Source organism: Sinohyriopsis cumingii, chromosome 1 (genome assembly GCF_028554795.1).
Source record: "Sinohyriopsis cumingii isolate HCF-2022 chromosome 1, ASM2855479v2, whole genome shotgun sequence".
In the NCBI taxonomy this organism is placed as follows: domain Eukaryota; kingdom Metazoa; phylum Mollusca; class Bivalvia; order Unionida; family Unionidae; genus Sinohyriopsis; species Sinohyriopsis cumingii.
This window is the reverse complement of record NC_142961.1, coordinates 56,157,634-56,184,107: the sequence shown is the minus strand read 5'-3', so window position 1 is coordinate 56,184,107 and position 26,474 is coordinate 56,157,634. Positions and strand designations below refer to the sequence as shown.

At 35.0% G+C, this 26,474-nt stretch overlaps 1 protein-coding gene across 7 annotated transcripts in view; it reads right to left on the bottom strand.

Moving 5' to 3' along the window:
• LOC149806909 (uncharacterized) overlaps positions 1-25,582 on the bottom strand; it is a 52,146-nt gene extending 26,564 nt beyond the window's left edge. For 2 of the 7 annotated variants that reach the window (XR_016421311.1, XR_016421309.1), the window contains exons 1-8: positions 25,481-25,582; positions 14,319-14,427; positions 8,437-9,494; positions 8,033-8,198; positions 6,929-7,071; positions 3,621-3,690; positions 1,854-1,976; positions 811-1,032 (exon numbers count right to left, since the gene is read on the bottom strand). Coding sequence is in view for 3 of the 7 variants with exons in the window: in XM_089959579.1 (XP_089815705.1) it covers positions 1,854-1,976; positions 3,621-3,690; positions 6,929-7,071; positions 8,033-8,198; positions 8,437-9,494; positions 14,319-14,418 (1,660 nt within the window). In the remaining 4 variants the exon portion in view is untranslated. Of the gene's footprint in view, positions 1-810; positions 1,033-1,853; positions 1,977-3,620; positions 3,691-4,732; positions 5,325-6,928; positions 7,072-7,953; positions 8,199-8,436; positions 9,495-14,318; positions 14,428-25,480 lie in introns of those variants that run through there. The other 5 variants (XM_089959579.1, XM_089959588.1, XR_016421313.1 and 2 more) reach the window with 4 other exon arrangements.
• Positions 25,583-26,474: the final 892 nt, after the last annotated feature.

The following is a 26,474-nucleotide window of genomic DNA, read 5'->3' as shown; positions in this document are numbered from 1 at the left end:
GCCCAGTAAGCGTGTATGACGGAATAGGGTGGAGATCTCAATTGTTTCCCAGTTTTGATCGAGGATCTAAGTCCCTGTGAGTAGTGATGAAATCAGGGGTTAATGGCATTTTTTGATGTTTAAGTTTGTCTTTATATGCTTATAAGTTGCTGAATATATGGGTAAAGGGTAGGGATCTCAATAGTTTCAAAGTTATGGTCCAGTTGCCATGTCTCTGGTAAGGACAGGCCTCAGAATCAATGTATGTTCAATATATACATTTGTTATTTAATTTTCAGTAAATGCATAAAAGTCACGGTGTTGGAATCTCTACTGTTTATATTGTATGATGATGGGACCAATTCAGTGATGGTTGGTTGGAAAAGATTCTGGTACATGACTCAGAGGTTCAACTCTGACATGTGGTAACACTTCAGTAACTGATCACACAAGGCATATCTTAGACATGTTAGACATGTAAATATGGAGTTGTTTGAAATTGATGCAGAAATCAGCCCTATCCCGCTGAACTTTACCCCACCTCCCCGAAAGGTGTGAGATCAACATTTTGAATGTGTTTTCGTCATTTAAACCCATAGGACTATTAAGTTTTATATGTAAAACTTTTACGATGTAGGAGTTGTTCAAAGACATTATGCACGTGTATAAGTCTATACATTTTTTTATAGACAGACTATATCGCAATATACTGATGCTGATTTAAAAGTTCGTTGATGATAAGTAGTAAGAGAAAAAGAGAGAGAAAAGAAGTAGAAACTCTAAGTGAGAAATAAAAAGTAAATTGTTCATCATGGATCATGGTTTTCGTACTCAGTTCTCCGTGGCACCTATGAAATCGTCTGAATCATGATATAGGAATTGTGGGGTTGATACTCGTGCAGGCCAGCCCATGTTGGGTGCCTCAGTGTGTCCATAAGAAAGGCATCAAGTGCACCTTGGGGAGCTGTCGAAGCTCAATCAGGAGAGCATCAGACTTGTGATACAAGAATTTCGGGTTCGATACCCATGCAGGCCATTCCGGGTCTGATGCCTCTGTGTGTCAGTATAAAAAGACCACATGTAATCATGAATCTATGACATAAAATGAGAACAGTGCAGCATCAAGTGAATAAACAACTGCATATGGTGATGAAACCAGTTCATATAATGACAGAACCGCCACATATTTAGTGAAGACTACTGCATAAAAAAACTACCGAATAAAATAATGAAAACAATGCATAAAAAGACGAAACAACTGCATATAATGATGAAAACACTGCACAAAATTATGAAACTGCCACATATTTAGTAAAGAAAACTACTGCATATAATGTAAAAACCATAGCATACCAAGAACGAAATATAATGACAAACTCACCAAGCTTATCATTACGAACAATCGGGGGGGGGGGGGCGAGTGGCCGAGTGGTCTAAAGCGCTCTCCGTTACAGATCACTGCCATCTCACCTCTGTCTGCACCGGTTTGAGTTACAGATCACTGCCATCTCACCTCTGTCTGCACCGGTTTGAGTCTCGGATTCAGCCAATGTGGGTATGTGAGAAAGCTTGCCAGTAGCTTCTCGTGGATCAGTGGTTCTTTCTGGGGTTTTCCCGAGTTCTTCCTCCACCATCAATACTGGCCGCCATGTATAGCCTATCGTGTGCTGAAAAATGGCGTTAAACCCAACAACAACAACAACAACGAACAACCAGGATACAGTCCTGGAATTTAGGACTTAATTTACCAGGCAGAACTTGTACCTTATGTGAAGAATAGATCATAAAATTAAATTGCATTAGGTTACAAAAATGTCTTTTTACTGTATCTAAAATGTTAGAGTCAACATGATTGCATGCTTTTTTTAACTTACCACACTTGTCCACAATCCTCTTCATGGCTTGTTTCACTCTGTTCGGAGGAAATCCCATCTCCACCAGCTGTATGTAGTATGTATTTAATCTCTGGTAACTACCAGTGGCCCCAGGTGTCTCTACTAATAAATAATATCAAGTCCTTGGTGTGTGAAGATGTCACAACTAACCGCCTGAATGATAACTCTGGCATGAAAATGTACACTCATGGATACATAATGGTATATACTTCTGACTAACAAAATAAAGATAGGTTCTCCACGGAAATTATTTTCATGTAGAAAATTGTGTGATACATTCGGCTATATCACAGCCAACAGTGAAATAATAAACTGAACTGAGAATGTATATGTCAAACAACAGTAACGAGTGTCTATTGCTTTGCACTGGCTTTGCTAATTAGGAAGAAATTTGCCATCTCAAATATAGTCTAATGAGAAGTTTCAAAAAGACTGACCTATATGTACGGGTAAAGATGGATTTGTGATTATTATGTAACTTTTGTGCAGAAGGAATGGAGAGACCCCTTTTAACCATAATATAGCCTGTTTACATAATTATACACATTTTGTCACTAATATGGATCAATACTAAGATCATTTTTATGAATATTCAGTGTTTTAATACATGTTTACTAAATCATTTGAAATCTCCACATCACTATATTGTCAGCATAATAATTGCATCCTGCTCTAATTTTCGTAAAGTATTTAAGTATTTGAAGATATTTTAAGTATGTGTATTTTTTTACATGATGACCAAATGTATGTCAATGCATTACTTACAGTAACCTTTATTTAATATTATAACATATCTACCAATTACTGGCAGCAATTGCATGTTGTCTACTTAAGCTACAAAAAAGACCAATGCTAAGAAGTTTCTAATTATTCTCGTCTTTTAATAATTACAATTTCCTTCCTTCCTTGGTACATTTTTGTGTGAAATGTTAGACACAAATAACACCAAAAGGTCATGACAACTTCATTATTACGGAAACTAGTAACTTTAACTTGAAAAATATGCATCAAAAAGGGCACTACTTGTATATGAGATTTGACCTGAATACATAAAAATTAGTTGTGATTTATTGGAACCAGTATCCGGTTGGATAATTACAAACACCACAAAGGACTTCTGCACTAATCAGTGACGTACTAAGTGGGATACCAGGGGTGGGGTGGGGTGGGGGCTGTCCGACCCGGGTGACAGCCAGAAGAGGGGGTGCCATCGAGAGAGCTGAAATACCAGTACAAGCTTTCAAACCAAATGAAAAATGCGCCAAAGTAAAATTTATTTCCAATTTGCTTAGGACAACACTGTACTGCTTAAAAATCTACTTTCAAGTATACTATGTACTATATTTTCTGTGTGTTTTGTTTGCATTTTAAAATTATTTGTGATGTACCAAAAGAAGGATCCGCCCGGCGTGACAAATACTTTAGGTACGCCCCTGGCACTAATGAAGCTTGTTTGCCTTATTTGGGAGTGAAAGGTTGTATATTATAAAGCCTGTTTTGCAGCTGTTTTATCCAAGTAAAAACAGTTTTGTGTTCAATTTTGTTTACTATGCCTTGATAAATTTTATGGAACTTTATATTCCTGGACAATTTATTGATAAAAGTATACAGATCCTAACATCAAAAATGTTATCTTTGTAATAATGTTAAGATGTAAAATTAGGCTTTGGACTTCATCTAATGAAATGTGCATGTAATGATAGGAGATACAGATCTGAGATAGAACCATTCCTTGACTCTGTATACCTGTGGTTATTTTCCGAGTGGTAGAACTCCTTCCTCCTCCTCCTCCTCCTTCACAATCTACCCCTGTACTCTGAAATATAATTCAATATTTTTTAAACAGGACAAACAGTCGACTCTGGAAATATGTGGCTTCCCAATGTAAATGTGTCATTTAATTTTCTGGATTATGCGATTTCAAATAGAGAATTACCAATATGACACATGACTTATATATCAGATAATGTATGTATATATGTATGCATGCACGTGTGTGTGTGTGTGTGTGTGTGTGTGTGTGCTAGAATATAACTGTACGTCAGCAAAATAAATTTATCTAAGGCGCCAATTAAATGCGAAGTTCTAAAAATGTAAAAATGTAGATCACTGCATAAAGAAACTTTAGGAAGACAAACACATTGAAATATATGTAAACATGAAGTACAAAAAGATAAAGATAAAAGGTAAGCGTGTTAAATCATGTAAAAAGGTGTGTATTATAAAAGCTAACGATGCAAAAAAAATCATTTAAATATAGGGTAAATGATTTTGTATAAACTGCGTTCTTGCAAAAAGTTTAAGATTTTTGCAAGCGGTACGCCATCATAAAGTTTCTTAACTGAATTCACATAAACACTGTGTCTTACAGGGTTGAAGGCAATACATTTGACAGTAATATCTTTCACTGTCTGCTTAAAGTTGAACATTTTATTCCAAACTTTGCACATATCAGGCTCTAAGAATACCCTTCCTGTGGCTCTTTCTTGTTTACAGGTTGACAAATTAAATCATACTGAATACAAGACTACTGACCACACAGGACTACTGACCTCCAATATAAAAAGTCGACTGATCTCCTAAATGTTGGGGGTCAGTAGAAGGTCAGTCATCTTAGACGATTGACCGCCTTCAAAATTAATACATACTCAAAGAAGCTGTTATGGAATTCGCTGGTAAAGGACCTTTATCCGTTAAAGCCAGTATCTGAAGCCAATGAAGTGAAACCAAGATGCATGCTGTATCTTTTGATGAATTCTGATGTGTTCTCTACTTACTTTTTAATTACAGATTTTTAGAACGTTCTATCGATTTGATGAAATCTCTGTATAATTTAGCTACTGATAATGACTATTAGAGTAAAACCAATACTTGAAACTATTACATATATATTTTTATCAAATATTTATGATGATAGCTATTGAATATGTATTAATTTTGAAGGAGGTCAATCGTCTAAGATCGACTTATCCATCAGACATGGGCATAATTTGAAAATGGAGACACCTCTGCGAAGGAGTTAATGAAAAGATGTGGTAAACTGTTATTTGGACCTTTTGATGTTAAATAATAAACCTAAAATGCTTTCAAATATTTAAGTAATTTTAATTTTACTAGATAGATATAATTAATATATTAATATAATTAATATAGTTAATTTAACGTAACAGTTTTCTGATACGCAATATAATTTTTATATGAGTGTTAAATTAAATGAGACTTTATAACTAAAATGAAGGAGGTCAGTCCTTTTTGGAGGGACAGTAGTTCTTGGTGGAAGAGGTCAGTCGTCCTTAGGGGTCAGTAGTCCCAGGAGGTCAATCGTTTTTTGGGGGCAGGCGGTCAGTCATCCTTTTTTGGAGATCAGTAGTCCCGGGTTGTCAGTCGTCCGGTACCGAATCATTTGGTATCTTTGCAATCCAGGCTTCTGAAAATTTGTCCTTGAGGTATCTAAATAGTGGAAAGAAAGTTAGTTTACGGTCAAAAATAAATAATCCTAATAAAAGACAACCATAAAGATGGAGTTTTGGGGTCATCATGAATTCAACATTATTGGCAGAAGGGCAAGCAAACAATTTTAGATTTCACATTTTTTAACCCCCTTTCTCCTGCCTATTTGTGAAGTCTATTTAAGTTTACCTGTAGGTGAGGTTGAATAGCAGGAATATTCCTTGATCTGCAGCAGATAAATAATGGTTGACACATATGAGTAACCAGTTCCTGGATCATGACATTTTACAAGGTTGTTAAATATTATGTTCGATAGGAGGACTGACAATATGATGTCTTGAGGTACACCCATCTCATGAGAATAGCTTTAAGAAAGGGTGGTACAGACCCTAACTGAAATTTCTGTATGTATAATGTTAGGTAGAACTAGGTTAAACACGTCATTCATTATTCCGTACTTATATGTGATGCCATAAACCTTCTCCAGGCCGTAAAGAAGGATGACAACTATATATGATTATATTAGTCAAGTTTCTCTCTCTCTCTCTCTCTCTCTCTCTCTCTCTCTCTCTCTCTCTCTATATATATATATATATATATATATATATATATATATATATATATATATTCGTTTTGCACCCTGTGTAAAAATTGCACTAATATCTACCCAGATAATTAAACTTTTATGATTTTATTGCCTTTATTATTATTATAATTAGTAGCTGTAGCAGAGTTGTAGTAGTAGTAATATTGTCAATTATCCCGGCACAAATATTTTTATATTTTCTTTCAAAACCCTCTAGCTTAACTCTACCGGGATGTAATTTCTGGCGCGGGGCCCCACGCCAAAAAAATGCGTTGCCTAAAAGCATGGGGCTAAAGGCGGTTGCCTCATTCGCCTTGCCCTAGAGCCGGGCCTGGAAATGTGTATAATCATTTGATAATAATGTTTATAAGTTGGGACCTCTCCCGCTCCATTAACTCAAAAGAGCATGCTTGCTGGGGTCATACACAATAAACCACGCCCATTTGACAGAGACCATGTCCACTCCGCTGTGGTCATCCACGACGACTCCGCGAGAAAGCGTGGTATGCAGAACAGTTCTCAACCAGCCACCACCGTGGCAACTCCGTCAGGACGCGTGGAGAGATGGCGGAGAGGTTTTTTCTTAACCCTCTCCACTCTCTCCACCACAACCGCGATGTGTGTGGTTCCGAAAATACACATGAGCTGTACTGTAAATGGGCATGACATCGTACAATCTGATTTCAAACAAGCAGCTTGGAATTTTTTTTTTCATATATAGGACACAAATACAGTTACATGCACCTTTAACCTATATTTATTATATTATATGATAATGACCTGTTCAAAAGCTTATCGACAGAACCAGCCTCTGACATTCTTTGATCTATGTGAATAATCGCCGATATGCTGGCTAGCCTATGTGAATACTCATTTGTATATATTTCTTAAAAATACAGAGCCACTAATTTTGGCATATCTTGTGGAGGCCCAAATTCCCTAGAATGCATTGATCCTGTTCAACATAAATTACAAATCAATTGTTTTTCCTTTACGTAGTGTCTAAAGTATGTTTTACCTCCAGATATTTTTCCATTACTACTTCGCGTACATATGGGCAATCTTTGTAAAATTTAGCATGTTCTTTAAAAGGGTCATCACCAGGCTGCCAGCTGTCCAGTCCACCACCGCATGCAAAACATCTCGTGTAACCCTCGTTTCCTGCAATAAAAAAATCAGATAATCCAGTATAAAAATAGTCAGTCCTATTCCCAGATATGTAAAAGAAAATACTACTTGAAACATCAGTAGTAGTATATGCCCGTTAAAATCTGTTTTTCATGTCAGGCTAATTAAGATGTGAAATAGATTCAAGTGTAGAGCGATCGGCCATACACAGATTACATGTAAATAATCATACATCTCTTTGTCAATGCATTTACTACACAGTGTACTTCAATGAAAGAACAAAATTTTGAGAAGAAAACACGTATCCAAGTTTCACCTTGCAATCGTTTTATCTCATGCAATAAATAAGAAACAAGAAAATATTTTGCCACTTGTAACATTGAAGAAAGGTAGTGAAGACTGGAGTTAATTTTGCAGTTATTACAAATACATGTGAATGTTTTTTTTTTAATGTGTGTGTGTGTGTGTGTGTGTGTGTTTAAAACATGATTGTCTGCTCTCTACCGGAAGGATATTTAAGACCGTTTAACTGGGGCATCATTTTAGACCATGCAAAGACTAACGATATGTAAGTTAATGATTCTTGTGGTAAAATAATCACGTTGGAGGTATCAATATAATTGCTTTGCAGAACACAAAATATAACCCAAAGTACTTTAAATGTAAAGAAAGTAAATCGTAAATGGGTTATTCTAAAATTACACCATAATATTTTCAGATATTAGTATATGTACCAGTAGAGGATATTATTTTAATCTCAAATATGCTTAAATTTCTGTATGCGCTCTACTAAGTGCAGCCGTCATTTTTTTTTCCAAAATAACCAAATGAAAGTAGGAAAGCAATACGAACTAACAACATACTGACGATATTCAAACCATATAAAACATGGTGTGTTAATCCTAGAATGCTCACTTCATAGACCAATACCACGGACAGTCTGAATCAGTGGTATTTTGTCTTTCATAAATGACTTTCCCTTTGTGTTTCTCACCAAGATAAAGCCCAGCACTAGCTGCTTGTTGCGGCGCTACATGGGAATGATTAGGCCACTCCATAAAGGTTTGAAGTCGTACTTCATAATGGGCAAACTCAGGCTTGGCAACTTGTTGTCGATTGAGTTTATATTCACGTCCACGACCATTAGTAGCCGTTATAAGCTGCAAAACAAACAAATATATTACCTCCTCTTGGTTTAAACGACCGCATTTTTTAGTCAAAGCCATTAAAATCGATTTATGTGCCGAGGTCATAGTGCAGAAAAAAAGCAAGAAATTAATATGGATATTAAAGAACAGGTATAACTAATTCAACATCTTACGCCTCATAAAGTGCACGTGACAAATATAAAGATTATTTTTGACGTATGTAAGAACCAAAACAATGAATTGAACATACCCATTGTCCATCTACGAATTGATGTCTGCTGCCCATGTAAGAAGTATTATTTCCAGTGGGCGAAGGACAAAGTTTATTGTTTCCTTTCTGCTGGGCACTAACACCCATGGACCTGACGCCTTGTTCAGAAAGGAAAACTGCCTCTTCATTTTCAGAAAAATTGCCATAGGCAGGAAGCGGATTAGGAAGGGCACTTATTCTTTGGCACTGATACTGTTCATAAGATGGAGAGGATGCTTCATGTCCTATATATGGGTTATTCAGCCATGGGGGTGGGACCCTTTGATTGGAGGGAAGACTCGGTCTAGATGTCTGCGTATCATAAGGAGCACGGAATGTACACAAATTAGCCGAAGGCACACCAGATCTTAGGGGTAGGACATTTCTTTCTAAAGGTACTCTAGGTGCATAAATCTGATCACTTTGTAGAGGATACGTTACACGCCTTTGCGATGAAGGCAGTTCGTAGAGTGGAATCACCGGGTTTATGGAAGTAATCATCCTGGCAGTCTGAGCAACTTGTTGAGATTGCGATGCCGATGACTGCACATAAGATATTGAGGTTGCGACCTCTTGGCCAGAAGAAACACGTATTTGAGAGATTGGTGGTGAAACACATTCATATGTTGCAGAGACAATATTGGGACAGAAGGTTTGTCCTACTGGATAAGACATATGAATGGCTCCACCATGAAGATACTCTGACCCATTTCCAAACAAGCGACTGTCATTAAACGTCGGTGGTGAATTTTGTCTGAAAGATGATTGTCTGTGATAAGGAGAGGTAGGACAAATGGGTTGTTGTACTTCATTTATTTTTACATTAGTTGGAATTTCAGTGATACCAGGATCAGGAAGTAAATTTGATGATTCGCGGACATGGGGCCTAGAAATCCGCTGATCTCCAAAAGGCAGTGGTGTATATGACCTTGCCAGAGAGGCGGTATCTCCATCCAGTGTTGGGAAAACGCTATCATCACTAATACTTGTCAACTGGAAATTATTCTCTATTACTGGTTCCAAACGTTCACCACGGACTACTGGAAGACAGGAAAACTCTGGAAAAAAAAATGCTGCTATGAATTCTTTCATTTTTTTGTGAGTATACATTTTCACGGTTTTTCCTAAATGACATTTTTGTCGTTTCTTGATTGGGAAAAGGGTGTTATTATTTTCAAAGAAGGATCATTTATAGTTGGAATTTTAAATTCGCAGTTTGAAGTCACCACAAAGATCAAAAGAATTGATAACTTAAAAATGATGTATGAACGTGTAAATTTTAAATGTACCCGTTCGATTTTTGAGAATATATACACTTTTATGGGATTTTTTTGTTTATGTGGTTTAAATGAGGAATAGTAGTTATTTGAAGCATTCATAAAAATGGAAGATGTGTTTGATTAAGAAATGTAAGCGATGTCTTCAGATTGATTTGAATCCTTCAGGATACAACATTTATATTTATATTTTTCTTTAAAAACTTGTCGTTTAAGAGTTTGATAAACTGTATTACAGATCTAAACTAGAGATGAATATTCAAAGTGAAAACAATTCTAAAAGAAGACATTTACCAATAATAACCATACATTACAGGTCTAACATATGCAGTAAATTTAGCAGCTTTAATATTTCAGGCTATAAAAGATTCCTGTAGACTCATATGAATATAAAGTGTTTGTTACATTATATGTGGTGCAGATGCCATTGTACATGGTGCATATTCTATTATATGTGGTGCTTATTTCATTATACGTGGTACATATGCCACTCTACGTGATATTCCATTACACGTAGTGCATATTACATTATCCAGTGAATGCAGTGTAGAGGGGGTTTCACGGTTAGTATCTACCCTTGAAAACACCAGAGGGCATCTCGGTGCAACTCACTTCCGGATAGTTCAATCAATTAAGATGGTAGATGTAGATCAAGAAAATGTGACAGACAGCTCACATTATACAAGCAGGATCGATATCTCACCATCTTAAAAAGAAATTCTGTGAATATTTGATCAATTGTTTTACATGTTTTTTTTTCCCTCACTAACGTGCGCTGCTCCGAGCTTTCAAATAAATATTCTCTGCCCATTTCAAAACTTCATTATCTTTCCATTACTACCTTATGCTCTAGTTTTTATTATTTGATTGTGCGAAAGTGTATCGTTGCGTAAAAAGTTCTTGCAATTTATATCGCTTGAAGAATAATGAAAATATGTTTATTTTTTTTACAGCTTCAATCATAGCAGTTAATGGAGGCTGAACGACAACGAGAACAAATTCTAACTTCTTAAGGTTCTTTTATTATTGATTTTGACTGTTGATTATCTATTAATGTTCATTACATTTTTCATGAAATAACTTGAGTTTTTTCAAAATGCACAAATGTCAACCACGCTTGAACAGACAGGCGCACGTACGAGTCTCCTTGTCGATTATTTTAATTTTATTTCCTTGAACGGTTGGAAATTTTAGAGTATACAATTTGGAGAAATATCAATGTTAGACACATGTATAGGACATTTGTGGGTCTCACCCATCTGACTATGACTGACTGACTGACTCATCCGATGCATGGGTATGTGTATCCTCGAATGAATGTGTGTTCGCATAAGTATATTAAATAAACATACTTCTGGTTAAAAATGAGTATATAATGATGCTAAGATAGAAAGAGTGACTGATAGATAAAGATAACAAATATGAATATTTGTGAGTATCCATTTATTATTGACTTGAAGAGCATGTTCTTACAAGCAGTCTCTTTTTTAAATCATACCGTTTGCAATTTTACATCCGGTCACGTGGATCAATATTGATTTAAAAGGCAAACCAAAGTAATATGACAGAATCTGTGAAATAATTGGATCTTTAAAACTTACATATTTGATGCAAGGAAAGTTAAACAGAATTAAACTAATTTTAAGAAGGCTGCTCTGGATGAATTTGGTGGTGGCATTCAGAAATTGTATCTAAAGACCCCAGCAAATTTGAGTTATTACATGTCAGCATAAGCAAAGAAAAATCATGCTGAAAGTTACTGCATGTACCGTCCGATACTTGAACCGCTCCGGTGGCTTAGTGGTTAGAGCGTCCGCCTCGGATGCGGGAGGTCGTGGGTTCGATCCCCGGCTGAGTCATGCCAAAGACTTACAAAAATGGTACTAACAGCTGCCTCGCTTGGCGTTCAGCATTAAGAGGTTCTGTGTTAGGACTGGTCGGCCTGGTGTCAGGATAATCTGACTGGGTGGGACATCATGCTACATGTCTGCGGCATGATGCCCCAGTGCTAGACATCACTATAAACTGGCACATTGCAGATATCGTAGCGATATGACTGAAAAATTGTTATAGCTACGTTAAAAAGCAAAATCACATCACATCAAATCACACCGATGCTTGATGTTTCATAAGTCAAAAAGAAGACTAACCAGAAAAAACAAAAAGAAACGTCATTGAGCATGTTATTTAATCTGATAATATTTAATACGATATTTACACCCAAATATGAATAAATATTCCGTCTGTATTAATTACACTCATTTATCTTTATGTAATGTAATTATTGCTTTGTTAAGTTCCTCTAAATACATTAAAATACAGTGTTCCATTTTTTTTAAAGAAAACTTTTCTGGTGTAAATTATTCAGCATTACAAATCAGCTGACGTATCGAATTCGTGTTATAATTTTTTTTTTTTCGAACTTGTGTTATAACTTTCTTAACTCGTGTTATAAACGAACTATTAGCCTTGCGAAAGTAACTGAGAAAGAAGGATATATCAGCATATGAAAAATGCAAATTGTTGAGATTGTTTTCGTTAAAGTTATAAAGCCAAAAATGTGCAATAAATGTTCAAAATCGGAGAAAAAAGTGAAATGTTCCTACAAATGTATCTGAAATTATGGATAATGAATCTATATTATTAGGTATGAACAGTGTACTTAATTTAATTATTTGATATCATTTAAGTATGGAAAGTAAATATTATTTAATTATCTGATATAATGTAAGTATGGACACTGAATCTAATTATCTGATTTAATGTCTATAATTATTCTCCTAGTATGAACAAAAGATGTTTGACATATATAACTGATTCATTGGTTTAACCATAATGATCTGTATGTAGTACAGCTAAGATTCCTTCCTTTACTGACTTTACGTTTCGCTAACCAAGTGTAAAACGGTGAACTATCCGGAACTGAATTTTTTGTGGGCATGCGCAATTTAGCCAAGGGAGGTAATTTTAGGCGTTACGATCAGTAACTCCGTTGCAACCGTGACACCCCCCTATGGTCCCTTATAGGTGGTGCTTTATTGGCGCCAAGTAGGGTGGGGGTGGGGTACATCCCCCCCCCCCGATTTCACCTTTAAACATGTAATGGCCTTCATCCGTAAAATGTAATAAATTACCACTACATGTTTGCCCCCCCCCCAAAAAAAATAAAAAAATCTGCGGGCGCCCCTGTTGTGCTTATTTCGTTATATAAGGTGTACATTCCATTCCATCTGGTACATATTTCATGATACATGCTGCTTAGCACATTATGCATTATGCATATTCCATTATACGTGGTGCATTTTATATTATACGTGGTGCATACTACGTTATACACAGTCATATTCCAATACCCGGCCAAGTCATACCAAAGACATATAAATGGTACTAGCAGTTGCCTCGCTCGGCACTCAGGTTAGTGTTAGGACTGGTCGCCCTGGTGTCAGAGTAATGTGACTCGGATGGACAAGATGTTACATGTCTGCGGCGTGATGCCCATGGCTAGACATCATTATAAACTATAACACTGCAGATATCGTAGCCATTTGACTAAAACTGTTAAAGCCACGTTAAACATCCAAATCACACACACACACACACACACACACACACACACACAATAAACGTGACCCATTCAACTTTATATGCTGTACTTTTTACATTAAACTATTTCAATAATATGATACTTTCCTCTACTCTTACGGACATTACCGTACCCCCCGCCCCGAAGACGTGCGGTACATCTGTGACTTTAAGGGCATGATGGGGCTTTACTGAGGGAAAAACTTTAAAAAATAGAAAATATTTCGATTTTAAAACAATCCATTTAAACAAAACAATGCAATAAATCAGTTAGACCATGGCATGGGTTCGGTTGTGTATAGGTTCGTAATGGAATAAGCACCAGGTATAATAAAGTATGCACCCCACATATAATGTAATAAGCACCACGCATAATGTAATACGCGCCACGTATAAATGAATTATGTACAACGTATAATGAAATAAACACCATGTATAATGGAATATGCACCACATATAATTTCATCGCATATATATATATATATATATATATATATATATATATATATATATATATATATATATATATATATATATATAAGGTCAACAATGGATGAGAGTCATGGCGTTGCATAATAGCAGGTCAACTTGTAATATTATTCTGCCTGTATCTGCATTTTGTTACTCAGTCACTAATGCAAAGTACGATTTCAAAAACGACAACTATTTTTCTTACTACCCCAAGATAACTTCTTTCATAACTTATAATCACAGAACTAAAATTTATTGAATATTGGCCAAAATGCTTCTTACTGTTATAGTATCTAAAGCACGGAAAATACTTTTGAAGTGATCTGCTTTGTATTAGGTAAATTCGTGATTATTCTGTTGATGTATTGACCGTTGCAGTGTAATGATTGCTGGACACGGGAGTTGTATCCGCGTATCAGATAACTTAGAAAATTTCAGAATGCAGCGGTTTTAACTGAATTCTAGTAAACTTTATAGTTCGAACCACTTGTATTTGTAAAACTATGAGATTACAAAGCCTTGGCAGTGAAATATCGCATTGAATAAAAATACCTCCAACTCCCCTTCCGCTGGGTACAATGTTGGAAGTTGTATGTGTTTCGTCCGACACCTGTCCGTAACCTGGATGATTTACTCCAGAGGCCATTTCCATTTAGTTATCCTAAATATACGAAAAGAAAATAATGTTAATAAATAATGTATATTTTTGAAGTTTCCATGCCCAGTGTACCTTACTGTCTTATACAGTATCCTTATTTCTTCCTGCGGTATGGCATGTATGGACATAATTCTATTTCTCCACCTGTGATCCGTCTCAAAAATGATAATAACAGCAATATCTACCATAACCACCCACCTTTTGTTTTTCCTCATTGACCTCCGCCACCCAACTCTTTTCTCCTCAGGACCCTTCTTCATAGTGTATGTTTCCTCTGTGTGTGTGTGTGTGGTCATGCAATATTGCTTCAAAACTGACCTAGCCATAAATGTCTGTCAAATAATGTTATAGTTGATCTCATGACCGCATATAACTGTTGACCAAACATAGCAAGCTACACGTGTATAACTACACACATTGCTGTCAAAACAGTGTATGTTAATTTTAACACATAATTTTAAATTTTAAAGAATGTGATAAGGTAATAGAAAGAAGTAGATCTATAAGTTTGCTCCTGAACAGAAATGAATGGAAGAACATTATTCTCACAATGAACTAACTGAGCGAGTGAAAGGTGAAAATGAAATAGGAAAAACACCTTTGGAAGTATTGAAGAATACTCGCGACGACAATTTCGCAGGCGAACGCATATTGTAGCTTGAAAGGCTGGTATCAACGTTTGGAGAAGAGCTTTCATATGTGCTGGAGCTAAAGTCCGGGTGGTTAGACGAGATAACATTAATTCCATGTGTTAAAAACCATGACCTCTACAACTACCTTGTTCTAAATAACAGCTGGACGTTTCAGAATAAGCCAATCGGTGTCAACGTTTGGAGAAGAACTTTTAGATGTCTTGGAGCACAAGTCCGGGTTGTCAGGTGAGATTACATTAATTCCATGTGTTACAACGATGACCTCTACAACTACATAGTTCTAAACAATATCAGGACGTTTCAGAATAAGCTAATTGGTACAAAAAGATAGTTAAAAGCTAAAATGTTGTATGCCGACAGACAATGTATTCACTGAAATCATACGATATAGACAGGACGTTATCTCACTGTTATGTGAAAGCTCTTGCGATACCATAAATTTCCAACTCAGAAAGGAGTTTGTTGTGTGGGCATGTCCGTCAACAAATTAACTGCTCAGGGTTATGCAGCTGGTTGTGAGTATGAGGCAAGGTAAATAGTGTTTGTTATTAATTATGTTGTGTGGTATCCAATGTACATCATTAAGTTAGTACCTTATTACCAAGTTAACAAACTCATAAATTAAACGTCACAAGCAACCCTTTAATGATTATGATATGTTACTTCTTGATGTCTCGTGTGCGAAGGACAAAATTTGCCCGGAAATTATCCCCTGATTAGACTTCGATTTATGGTAAAATTTCGATAAATAGACTTTATTTTTACGTTTTGTTGCATACTTGCAATAATTTATGATGCTCAATGATGATATTGAACTAAATGAAGTTGGTCATTGATTCACTGCAATGTAGAATTCCATTTTGTAAACAAAAGGGTCCTGACGTCAAGCGTGCAAAAGGTACACATACAGAAAGACTGGATTTGTGCAGTACATTTAAACTTATTTGAAAAGTATCACTTTTAAGGTTTTTGGAAATTTATATTTTGGGGTTGTAAAACTTATTTATGGAGAATATATCAAATTTATGTATTTTGTTTGGTATCTGTTCCTTTTTTCTTATGAGTGAGAGAAAGACCGGAACCTTTTAGCAGTCTTAGTTTACGTACTAGTTGACATGACGGACAGGAAGAATGGTCAAACTGTAATTCAGCCTTAAAAGATTCCCTCTGGTTCAAGCCAAGAGCTAGAAAGCTAAGTCCCAAGAAAGCGAAAGACCAACGATACTGGGTACCCGGATGCATATTTTTATGATTCGTAAGTAAGCTTTTCGAGCCGAATATAGGTACCTTACCCCATGTAATACAAAACTCGACCCAAACACCCAATGCACAGAATTATTATCTCAAATTACTAAACACTTATACCTAAATATATTCAAAGTATTCTCCATGTTAAGAAATGAGGGGAGCGCCCATTTTGCGAAACAAATCCATGGTATCATAAAATCTCGTTAGTACTGTGATATGACGTCTGCTCTTAGAAGTGGCTAAAAGTTCAGATTGAGAAATATATTCCCACCACCGACTGCCCATAATCAAGAAATAATTACTAAAATCTAACAAAGCTAGAAACGGATACATAAATACAAATAGTACACACTGTAGGTTTATCATATCATTTTGGAAAATATTGATAACCACTGTGATGTCTTGAAAAAACAAACCTTTACAATATTTGCAACACAATTTTGCTGCTTCTAAGTGAGGACGGATTCATAATGGTAAAAGGTGGAATGAAATTTGGTTTCTAATTGTAGAAGGTTTGGTATTTGGGTCTAAGACGATATACCGTGCGGGATTACATTGATTAGAATAGATGATGTGTTTGTAGTTAATTGAATAACTGGTTTCTTTCTTCTGAGATAAAGTGGTACTTCATTTGTCTTAACATAGAAACTTTCTGAAGGACAAGTTCTAAATGCACCTAAGCAAAGTCTAAGCCTCTGAGTATGTATCGGATTGAGATGATCATTACACAATCGAGCCATATTAAAGTTCAGATCTCACTAATGACCTGAACAAAATAAACAAAACCTTCCTAGTTGCCCCCCCCCCCATGTTTGCCACGACATCATTGTTCTTAAAACTTGTAGACTAAAATATATAATTATAACTGATGGAATAACGGTACCAATTGCGCAAATCCAGGTGGGCGTGGCTTAAGGTGCAGGGGACATTGTATTTCGAAATAAACAACAAAACTATCTGTGATTGGTGCATTATGTAAGAGTTGTACTTTATGTTAGGCTTTAAAAAAAAGTTGTGCCTCCTGGCAACATGTGAGATTATGTTAATTCCTATCTAGATGATATTTTGTATTTTTTATTTTTAAATGTGGTACACATGTCTGAAACTGTGTCTGTTGTGACTAGATAACTCATACCCCTGTCTAGTTCTAGCAGAGTTATCTCTCTTAAATGCAATGGCGTACCTGGTTTTGTCCTTGTCAAATTGACAATCTAACACTGCTCTCTAGAAAAGTGTGTGACATGCACGCTAAAGTAGGATAGAAAATATATTTATTTCTCCAAACATTAGCATTAAGGTCTATGGAAAAACAATTGGTACCGTGATACCTGATAGGGTAGGCGCAAGCTATCGTTCGAAATTATCAGAAAGTCACTTTGGTCGCAGGTTGGATAATGACAATTTTCGTTCTTATACGATTTGTCGTGGATATACTTGTGCTATCACCGATTTAGTGCAGCTTGTAAGTTTGTAAGACTGAATATTTGTCTGTAAGAGTGGAATATGGATGCTTAGTATGGGTGACTGTCATCATACATGCCATACTCCTTCTCTCTCTTGGCAATGATCTTTAAATATGGACCGCTCCGGTGGCCTAGTGGTTAGAGCGTCCACTTCGGATGCGGGAGGTCGTGGGTTCGATCCCCTTCCTAGTCATGCCAAAGACTTACAAAAATGGTACTAACAGCTGCCTCGCTTGGCGCTCAGCATTAAGAGGTTAGTGTTAGGGCTGGTCGGCCTGGTGTCAGGATGATGTGACTGGATGGGAAGAATGTCACAAATATAGTCCATGCAGCGAAATCAGCCCACTATACTACTAAGATCATGGAAAGTTCCAGCTGCAAAGAGCTCTTCGAGATTACTAACAAACTAATGTCAAGGAACAAATCTACACCACTTCCAACTACTCTCCAGTCGACCTTCCGGACATGTTTGCAAATTTCTTCCGTGACAAACTTACTTACTAACTCAGCCACCTCGACTCTGCTAGTGAAATCACACACACACACGCACACACACACACGCGCGCACACACACACACACACACACAACTCTTCTATTTTATAAAGAAAATTTTGCTAAGCTATTTATCCATTTTTATAATTGATTTATGGGTTATTTATGCGAGTTTTTATGTCATGATTGTATGTACCCTGGGTAGAGAATACTGGTATTTAATGTTGTTGAATGTATAGTAATTGTACCCATATACCTCAAAAGTTGTTGATGTACCTGGAATGTGGCAGTTCACTTATTTAATTCTGCTTCCCTTTATGTGAATTTCGATGCTTTTTAAAATTCTTTTTCTCTTTCTCTTTATCATTGTTGTTTTCTATGTAGCTTCCTTACTGGGGTAAATATATATATATATATATATATATATATATATATATATATATATATATATATATATATATATATATATATATATATATATATATATATATATATATATATATATATATATATATATATATATAATAGTACATATATGGAAGAATCGATAGGAGTATGATGTTTTGTGACACGAAACATAGTGGAATACTCATTTATAATAGATATCTTTTAAAATTATTGAAATGGCGGAACCCATGGAGGCAAGATTGTTATATTTAAAACTAAAAACTAAAAATCTTTCCCTTATCCCATTTATATACTGAAATATGAATATGACTGGTATTAATTATAAACTCCTTAACTATTTTGACAGTAATGAAATGAAAACATCATGCTTAGCGGTGACTTCAATGTGGTATTTGTGAGATGATAAACTGAGAGATATACCATATAAAAATGTGAGATGTCGCGGAATAATACTGAATGAAATAGAAAGCTAACATGAATTAAAGATACACGTCGATTACAATGTGAATATAAAAGACAATTTATTTGGACTTTAACTTATGTTCATCCGATAAGGTATATATTCGATTATTAATATAATCTCAAGTCATTTATTGAATGTTTATAAGAAGTACTAGGAACGGCTATTTTAATATAAATAATTGTTTAATGCTAGATAATAATTATCTGGACGTAACCAGATCAAATATAGAAATGATATATATAAAAAAACAAATATAATAATCTTGATACCGAGGGTGTGTGGATGGAATACGGGGTACAAGAAGAAATTAAATTATATTTTTTAACAGTGGATTAAAAAGATGCGTTTCTAATAATAGTTATATCCTTTATCTTTTTATATAAAAAGAAGATTTCGTCCAGGTTGCCCCATGTCTTAATATCTGTTACTTTTAGTATTGAATTATTATCATATACTATTTGAACACATCAGAATGTAAAAGGAATAATAATTTATGAAATTTAAATAAAATATAGGCTCTATGCAGAGAGGAGATAATCAAGACAGTAGCCTTTTTATTTATCGCTGTTCTTTATCCACACCTTTACCTTTTTCAGTCAGAATTCACAACGACGGTCATCTCATCAGTAAATAAGGGACCGATTTTTCAATTTTCGGTGGAGAGGATTTGGTTTTATATGAAAAAATAATGGTTTGAAAAAAATAACTTTTGCTCTGATTTATTGCACACACACGCACACCCTCCATTCCACCTACATTGATTAAAATTTATTACGGCTCAAAAGAAAATCCTAGCCCCCCCTCCCATTGGTCGGTCCCTAATGCTTTCTCCCAATCATGATCAACCTTCCAAGTAATATTTTCTCTGTAACATGTAAACCAATTGTATTCCTAGTTATTTCTGCGGACGACCGTTTTTACATGTATTCAATTCAATACCGACCTTTCTATTTATTTAGAGAGGTCTCTAATTCAGTTAGAGATATATGCATTTTAAGTAGAGACCTCTATATATCAATTATAGAGCTCTCCAATTCAATTATTAACGTCTATAATTGAATTGTAGATCTCTCTAACTGAACTGGAGAACATTACAAATGAATAAGAGAGCCCTTATCTTCAACTGCAGAGCTCCCTAATAGATTTAGAGACCTATCTAATTTGGACTTGCTTCAACAAATCTATAAATGAATTGTAAACGTCGTTAAATGAATTAGAGACCTCTCTAATTCAATTATAGACCTCTCGTATTAATTTCAAGAGGTCTCTAAATAGTGTTTCTATGCTTCTAATTCTTAAATAACAACTTCTCTCTTTGCTAATTCTTGTTGAGAATATAGTTATGATATAGTGATAATAAAAAAACCTCTGGTCAAGCATTTGTTTGAAAAGAATTACTACGAGCAAAGACCGGAGAGCAGCAACAAAAAGTACCCTTTTCTAAACTATATTTTTATACTTTCTTCACAATTTTATAAAAATAATAAATAAATTGGAACGACTAAGCTATGATTAAGATCGTATTAAGTCAGATCCTAACAAGACCTCAACATTATAGCATACACATACCATACACAAGACAATAGGACATCGTTGGCCAGGATCACAAACAAATCATGACAATGACATGAAAACCAGCCAAAGATGTTTGTGTCGGAGGTGGGAAGTACGTGGCATGAAAATAATTAACTTTGTACCAACTGGTGAGGACCTTTGTGGGACTTGATTTTCAGTGACCATATGAGTACGACCTATCCAAAAGGAATCAAAACGAAAATATAAAATCTTTTGAGAAACTCCTGAACAATTTTTTTTTTAAACGAGAGAGAGAGAGAGAGAGAGAGAGATCCTAGGCCAATCAGACTTGATTAGTCCGAGGTCATGAATATATATCATACCATTTCAAGAAGAAACCAGGAACGGGTCCAAAACCAGGAAAAAAAAACAACGACGTACTTCGACACCTCATGCTACGAGAAAAGTTTTAGCAGAAGTTCACCCCATGATTTTAAAGAGGAAATGATTGTTCATGTTCAACATCACCATCCTCCTCATCCTGGTAACCGTTAGAGCAAAGTTTGTCAAAAATATCGGCTTCTTTCATATTCAATCCACTGACAAAATGTCTTCGAGAAAGTTTAGAACTAGCGATAACACTAACACGATGAAATTTTAAGTGTTCAAGTCCCTATAGAGTAGAGTCTACACCCGTTATAGACCTATTAGAGTCTATACTCATGAAAGAGAGGCTTTTATGTCTTAAACGTAAAATCTGAGAACAGAAAACTATAAATAATTCACCAACATTGCAAATGCACACAAAACTTACATCCCATTTAGTTTTTGCCTAATGTAACTGGTTCGCTTCGCATTTTCTATCAAAACAACAGGCACATAGAAAATTAATAACAATAATAGTGTTTCTGCCATACATTGTTTGTACACGTCGTTACAAGTGAATTGTCAGTCGAGTATCGTTCTAGTAGTGTACATGCTCTTCAAGATTTTTCTCGATACCTGATTGTCGTTTCTATTCAAACAATTATTGGTCTATTAAAATAGAATCGGAATAACCTCTGTACTTTCCAGTACTAAAAATAACAAAAAAGTAAATTCCCACTTGTGGTATATTTTTAGAGTATGCTAGTGCGTCCTCTTTTGGTGGCAGGGGATGATTTCTTAAATTGACCCTAGTCAAAGTTCGTAACTTAAGGCAATCATGTGACTTTTTATTTTAGTTATTATTGTTTAATAATTAAAGATATTGATTTTTTAAAGTAGATATTTCGGGCTTGTGCTGTTCTTGAAATTGATGCAAGACCTGTACATGTCCTACAATTACTTCAGCGATTGTGAACAGTATACAAATAGTCGACTAGGAAGTAGAGATAGCCACTTGTGTCTGTAGACCTGTAGGTTCAAGGCAAGTAGAATAGTTCAAAAACGACCTGGCTGGCAACTCATTTAAATTGGATCAAGCCGTTTCGTACACAATGTTTTTCAAAATTCTCAGACGGAAAGGGCTTGCATTTGAACTGACCGTGAGAATCATCTTGTGTATAAAAAAGACCTTTGGACGTGTTAAATGCTCGTATGAATTTGGGGACTGGGTGTATAACCCTCTTTTGTTGTGAGCTTCCATTGACTTGTCATGTCAAGTTAATGATATTCTTATATTTTGTTCTATTATAACATATCCAATAATATGGACATTTTTAACCTTACTGTTGTATTACATTTTTTTAATGAATTTTTATGTTATGCAGGTTGATACAGCCTCAAATTTGTACACAAAAACTGTCCATTACACCCTTAGATTTGTTGCTTGGCATCCATGCCTTTAGATACATGCTGAGGGATTTGTCTAACATATTTATTTTTACAATTTATTAAAAAATTATCAGTTGGTATTGCACAGTTAGTATAATAACTGATCTTAAATGTTGTTTTGGTATTGCTTCTACTGAAATAAGCATTTTCATTAATGACAGTACAATGCAAACATTCGGGTCTATTATATTTAGTTGATGAACCACGACTTTTAAATATTAAACAAACCCCAGCACATTTAGTTTTACGATACCGATACTGTGAATATCATGTTCATTGGTTTGCTTCTTTGTAATTTAAATTTGTGACTCGGTACACTCGTCCAAATTGTTCATTTTATCATCTGTTTTCAAAAAGACGAAACAGCTTATTTAGTTCATCCACAAACAAATCTAATAAACTAAAACCTAAAATGTCTTCTTCATGAGTGTACATGTTTTGTTTACAAAGTATTTCCAAATACAATATACTAATTTTAGACACACGTGTCGTGCAGTATTAAGGTGTTCGGTATCGCAAAATACTGAACGATTCTGTCAATGTGAAGTTAACGGAGAATATTTTTTAGTATATAACAAAATTACATTTTTTCTTTTACTTCCACTTCTATCACTCTCTTCTTTATGAAAATTATAAAGGTTTCTCGTATGAGCTACCAAATATAACACTTTTCTGTCCTATGCCAAATAGAGCCATCACTTCATGTGTAAAATAATGTGTTAAAAAATACGCTACAAAACAAACCATGCAACAAAAGATTTATGTGAAACAAGTAAACTAACTTTCTTCCTTTGCACATATTTCATGCATGTTTACCTCAGATATAACTTTATTACATGCCATAACTATTTTAGCATATGAGAGAACGTCATTGGTATTTGGATACTTTAGTAGGAAACATGTCAGAGTACCAGTTTATCTACGTTTTATTTTATTTTTAAATCCTTTAAAACGGCATTGACGTGTTTAAAATGTATTACATTGAGACACGAAGTCTGTGTAGTCGCATATAATTATTACTTAAGTTTCTATGTTTTGACAGAGAATCGGATTCAGTTCAGACAAAATATTACCATGGTTGATCTTGCTATATGGTGATTAATGCTTGATCGTGTTCAGATCGAGTCAGTGATTCGTGTTATATATATTTTCAAGGTCACTTATGTCTTTTGGTCAGATATTTTTCCCAGTAATAATGCTCATTTAATTAATGCACTTATTTTGATTCTCTATTTTAAAAAATTTAAGGTTGATTAAAGAATAGTTGAATTCAATAGAATACAAGTAGTGACTAGTCTAGTAAGAGTTCTTCATTCATACTCTTTGGTTGGAGATACTTGCAATGGCTTGTTTCTGCTGCCTCCAATTTCTGTCTCTCAACTTACAAACATGCCCACATTACTATGGAAAGTTACTTAAATGTATTAGTTTGAGCTGTGATAGCTAAATAACTAGATTTTCTGTTCAAATCACTATTCGATATGTCCTTTTCTATTACTCTGTATGAATGCTAGCACACAATGGACGCAAAAATAAGTACAAAGTATCATAGATGGAGTTGAAAATCCATATTATTTTCAAAACCTAGCTTTCCTTTTCAAAGCCAATCATAACTCTCAGAAATCGAATACTAGTTAATTTTGGCCAAATCAAACAAAATGTTCTCTTTCTTGATAATGATAAAAAGCACATTTACGTTTGTCTCTGGTTCTGATTTCTCTTGTTTTTGGATGTTCTTTTATATCTACGTTGTGGACATTCTGTGACTCTTGTACTCTCTCTTGAGATATAACAGGTATCTTAACTTTTATCTGGAGAATAGTCTGGAGTTTCTCCAGAAGTATTAGTCTCCCATCTTCACAAACTAATTGAGTTTATCCTGTTACGTTATGGTACTGTTATCTCTCTCTATCTATCCCGGTATATATATATATATATATATATATATATATATATATATATATATATATATATATATATATATATATATATATATAGAGAGAGAGAGAGAGAGAGAGAGAGAGAGAGAGAGAGAGAGCCGGGATTTATATTTCACATTGAAGCCACTCGCAAAGTGACTTTGAAATCGTTTACAACTACCAGTGACACTAATATGGTGAAATTTAAAATGTACAAGTCCCAAGTCCCCGCAGAGAAAGCAGCTACAATTGATATAGACTTATTAAAGTATGTATTCGCGAAAGATAGGTTTCCGTTTCAGATGTTTAAAGTTGAAATGTAAATGTAAAATTTGAGAATAGAAAGTTCCAAATAATTCACAAACATTGCAAATCCTTCAAAAAGTTACGTATCGGGGCGACCTTGTATATGTTTTCCATTGTCGCCATAGTGTTATTTTTGTATCCAAATATCACCATTATTAATATCGACATGCTGAAATGTAGCTGACATCTTTAACAGGGCGTTGGTCAGCAATTTTACTAACATTACAACTCCCCTTGTACCTATAGTGGTACATTCATGTTAAACCTGTAGATATGTTTAAGAGCACCATTCTCCTCGTCCTCACAGTACCGTTTTTATTTTTAAAACCCTTCATATATATATATATATATATATATATATATATATATATATATATATATATATATATATATATATATATATATATATATATATATAATTTTAAAACTGTACATTTTAACATAGAATTGCCACAATACCCAAAGGGGCCATTATTCCACTATGGAGACCTAATGTTAATTTCCCTTGCATCCCCATTGCCTTTTTTATGTACCCATATTTCCACCACGTACTATTAGACTAGTATGGAATGAAACAAAAACTTTGTCAACTACGCAGGTGATACTCAATAAAAAAAAGATGGCGAATGACTTTTATTTAATTAAAGTTTTTACTACATCAAAGTTACAAGGAACGGCCTAATTTCGTTCCAATATTAAGATACAATCAGAAGCAATTGTATATTCTAATTTATTTATCTATTAGATAGCGAAAAATTAGCGGAATCAGTTACCTTCACTCCTTTACGGCGCTGTGTAACTCTTAAATGATGATGATGGCTTCATTACAAACCTACGACTGAGCTTATAGGACATCTCTGCATTCATATTCGTGCACAGTGGTAAATTTCCACTTACATAAGTGCTATAATTATAGTGCTATTTATAAACGTCAAAATCCCCACATAAGTCGGTACATATGGACTATTTCAACTTTCAGTATTTAATTTCTTGGAAATGGAGTGTTGTACCTGGAATAAACTCGGTGACTGAACAACAAGACAAAGGTGTAGATGTTGCTCTTTGTTCATTATTTGCAATCATAACAGTTAGCATCGTGAACACGAATCAATTTAATTCCAAAATTTCCTTTTATTACGTATGTTAATAAATAACTGCCGCGATTGGGTAGGTGGGAGGGGGCATGGATGGTGAAGAACGTAAATCTTAAGGATTGGTTAGATCCTTATAAACGACAATGGGTCATAGAACTCAGGTGACTCGTACCTGCATATAATCTTACCTAGCGTGCATTAAAATAGAAGGAATGGGTCTACTCTAGTCACTAGAGGGTCCCACTCTACCCCTGGTACCAGAAGGGAATTTGCCGAGGAGGCAAGTGTTCGGGCCGGCTTGGGTAAATAGTTGTGGATCCATATCTGATCCAGTCTAACCCGAGGGGCCTAGTTGTCATCAAAAGGGCCTTAACATGCATAGTTACCTTAGTTATCAGTTGTTTTTTTTTAATAATCAGCGGATTTAAAGTGCTGTGTTTTCTCGATTTTTGGCGAGATTATTCCACATTCTGCATCATGTGTTGTTATTTATGTATGTATAATAGAAGTCGGTTTATACTACGACTGCTGTAAGAAGGGTTTTATCTTTCCATACTCAAGTGAACACGGACGTAAACTAGATTTTAATTGTCTGCATATGGTCCTTCTACACTGGGTTATTACCTGATTTGGGTGGGGGCATTTATAGTATATTCTGGGACACCTCAACTAA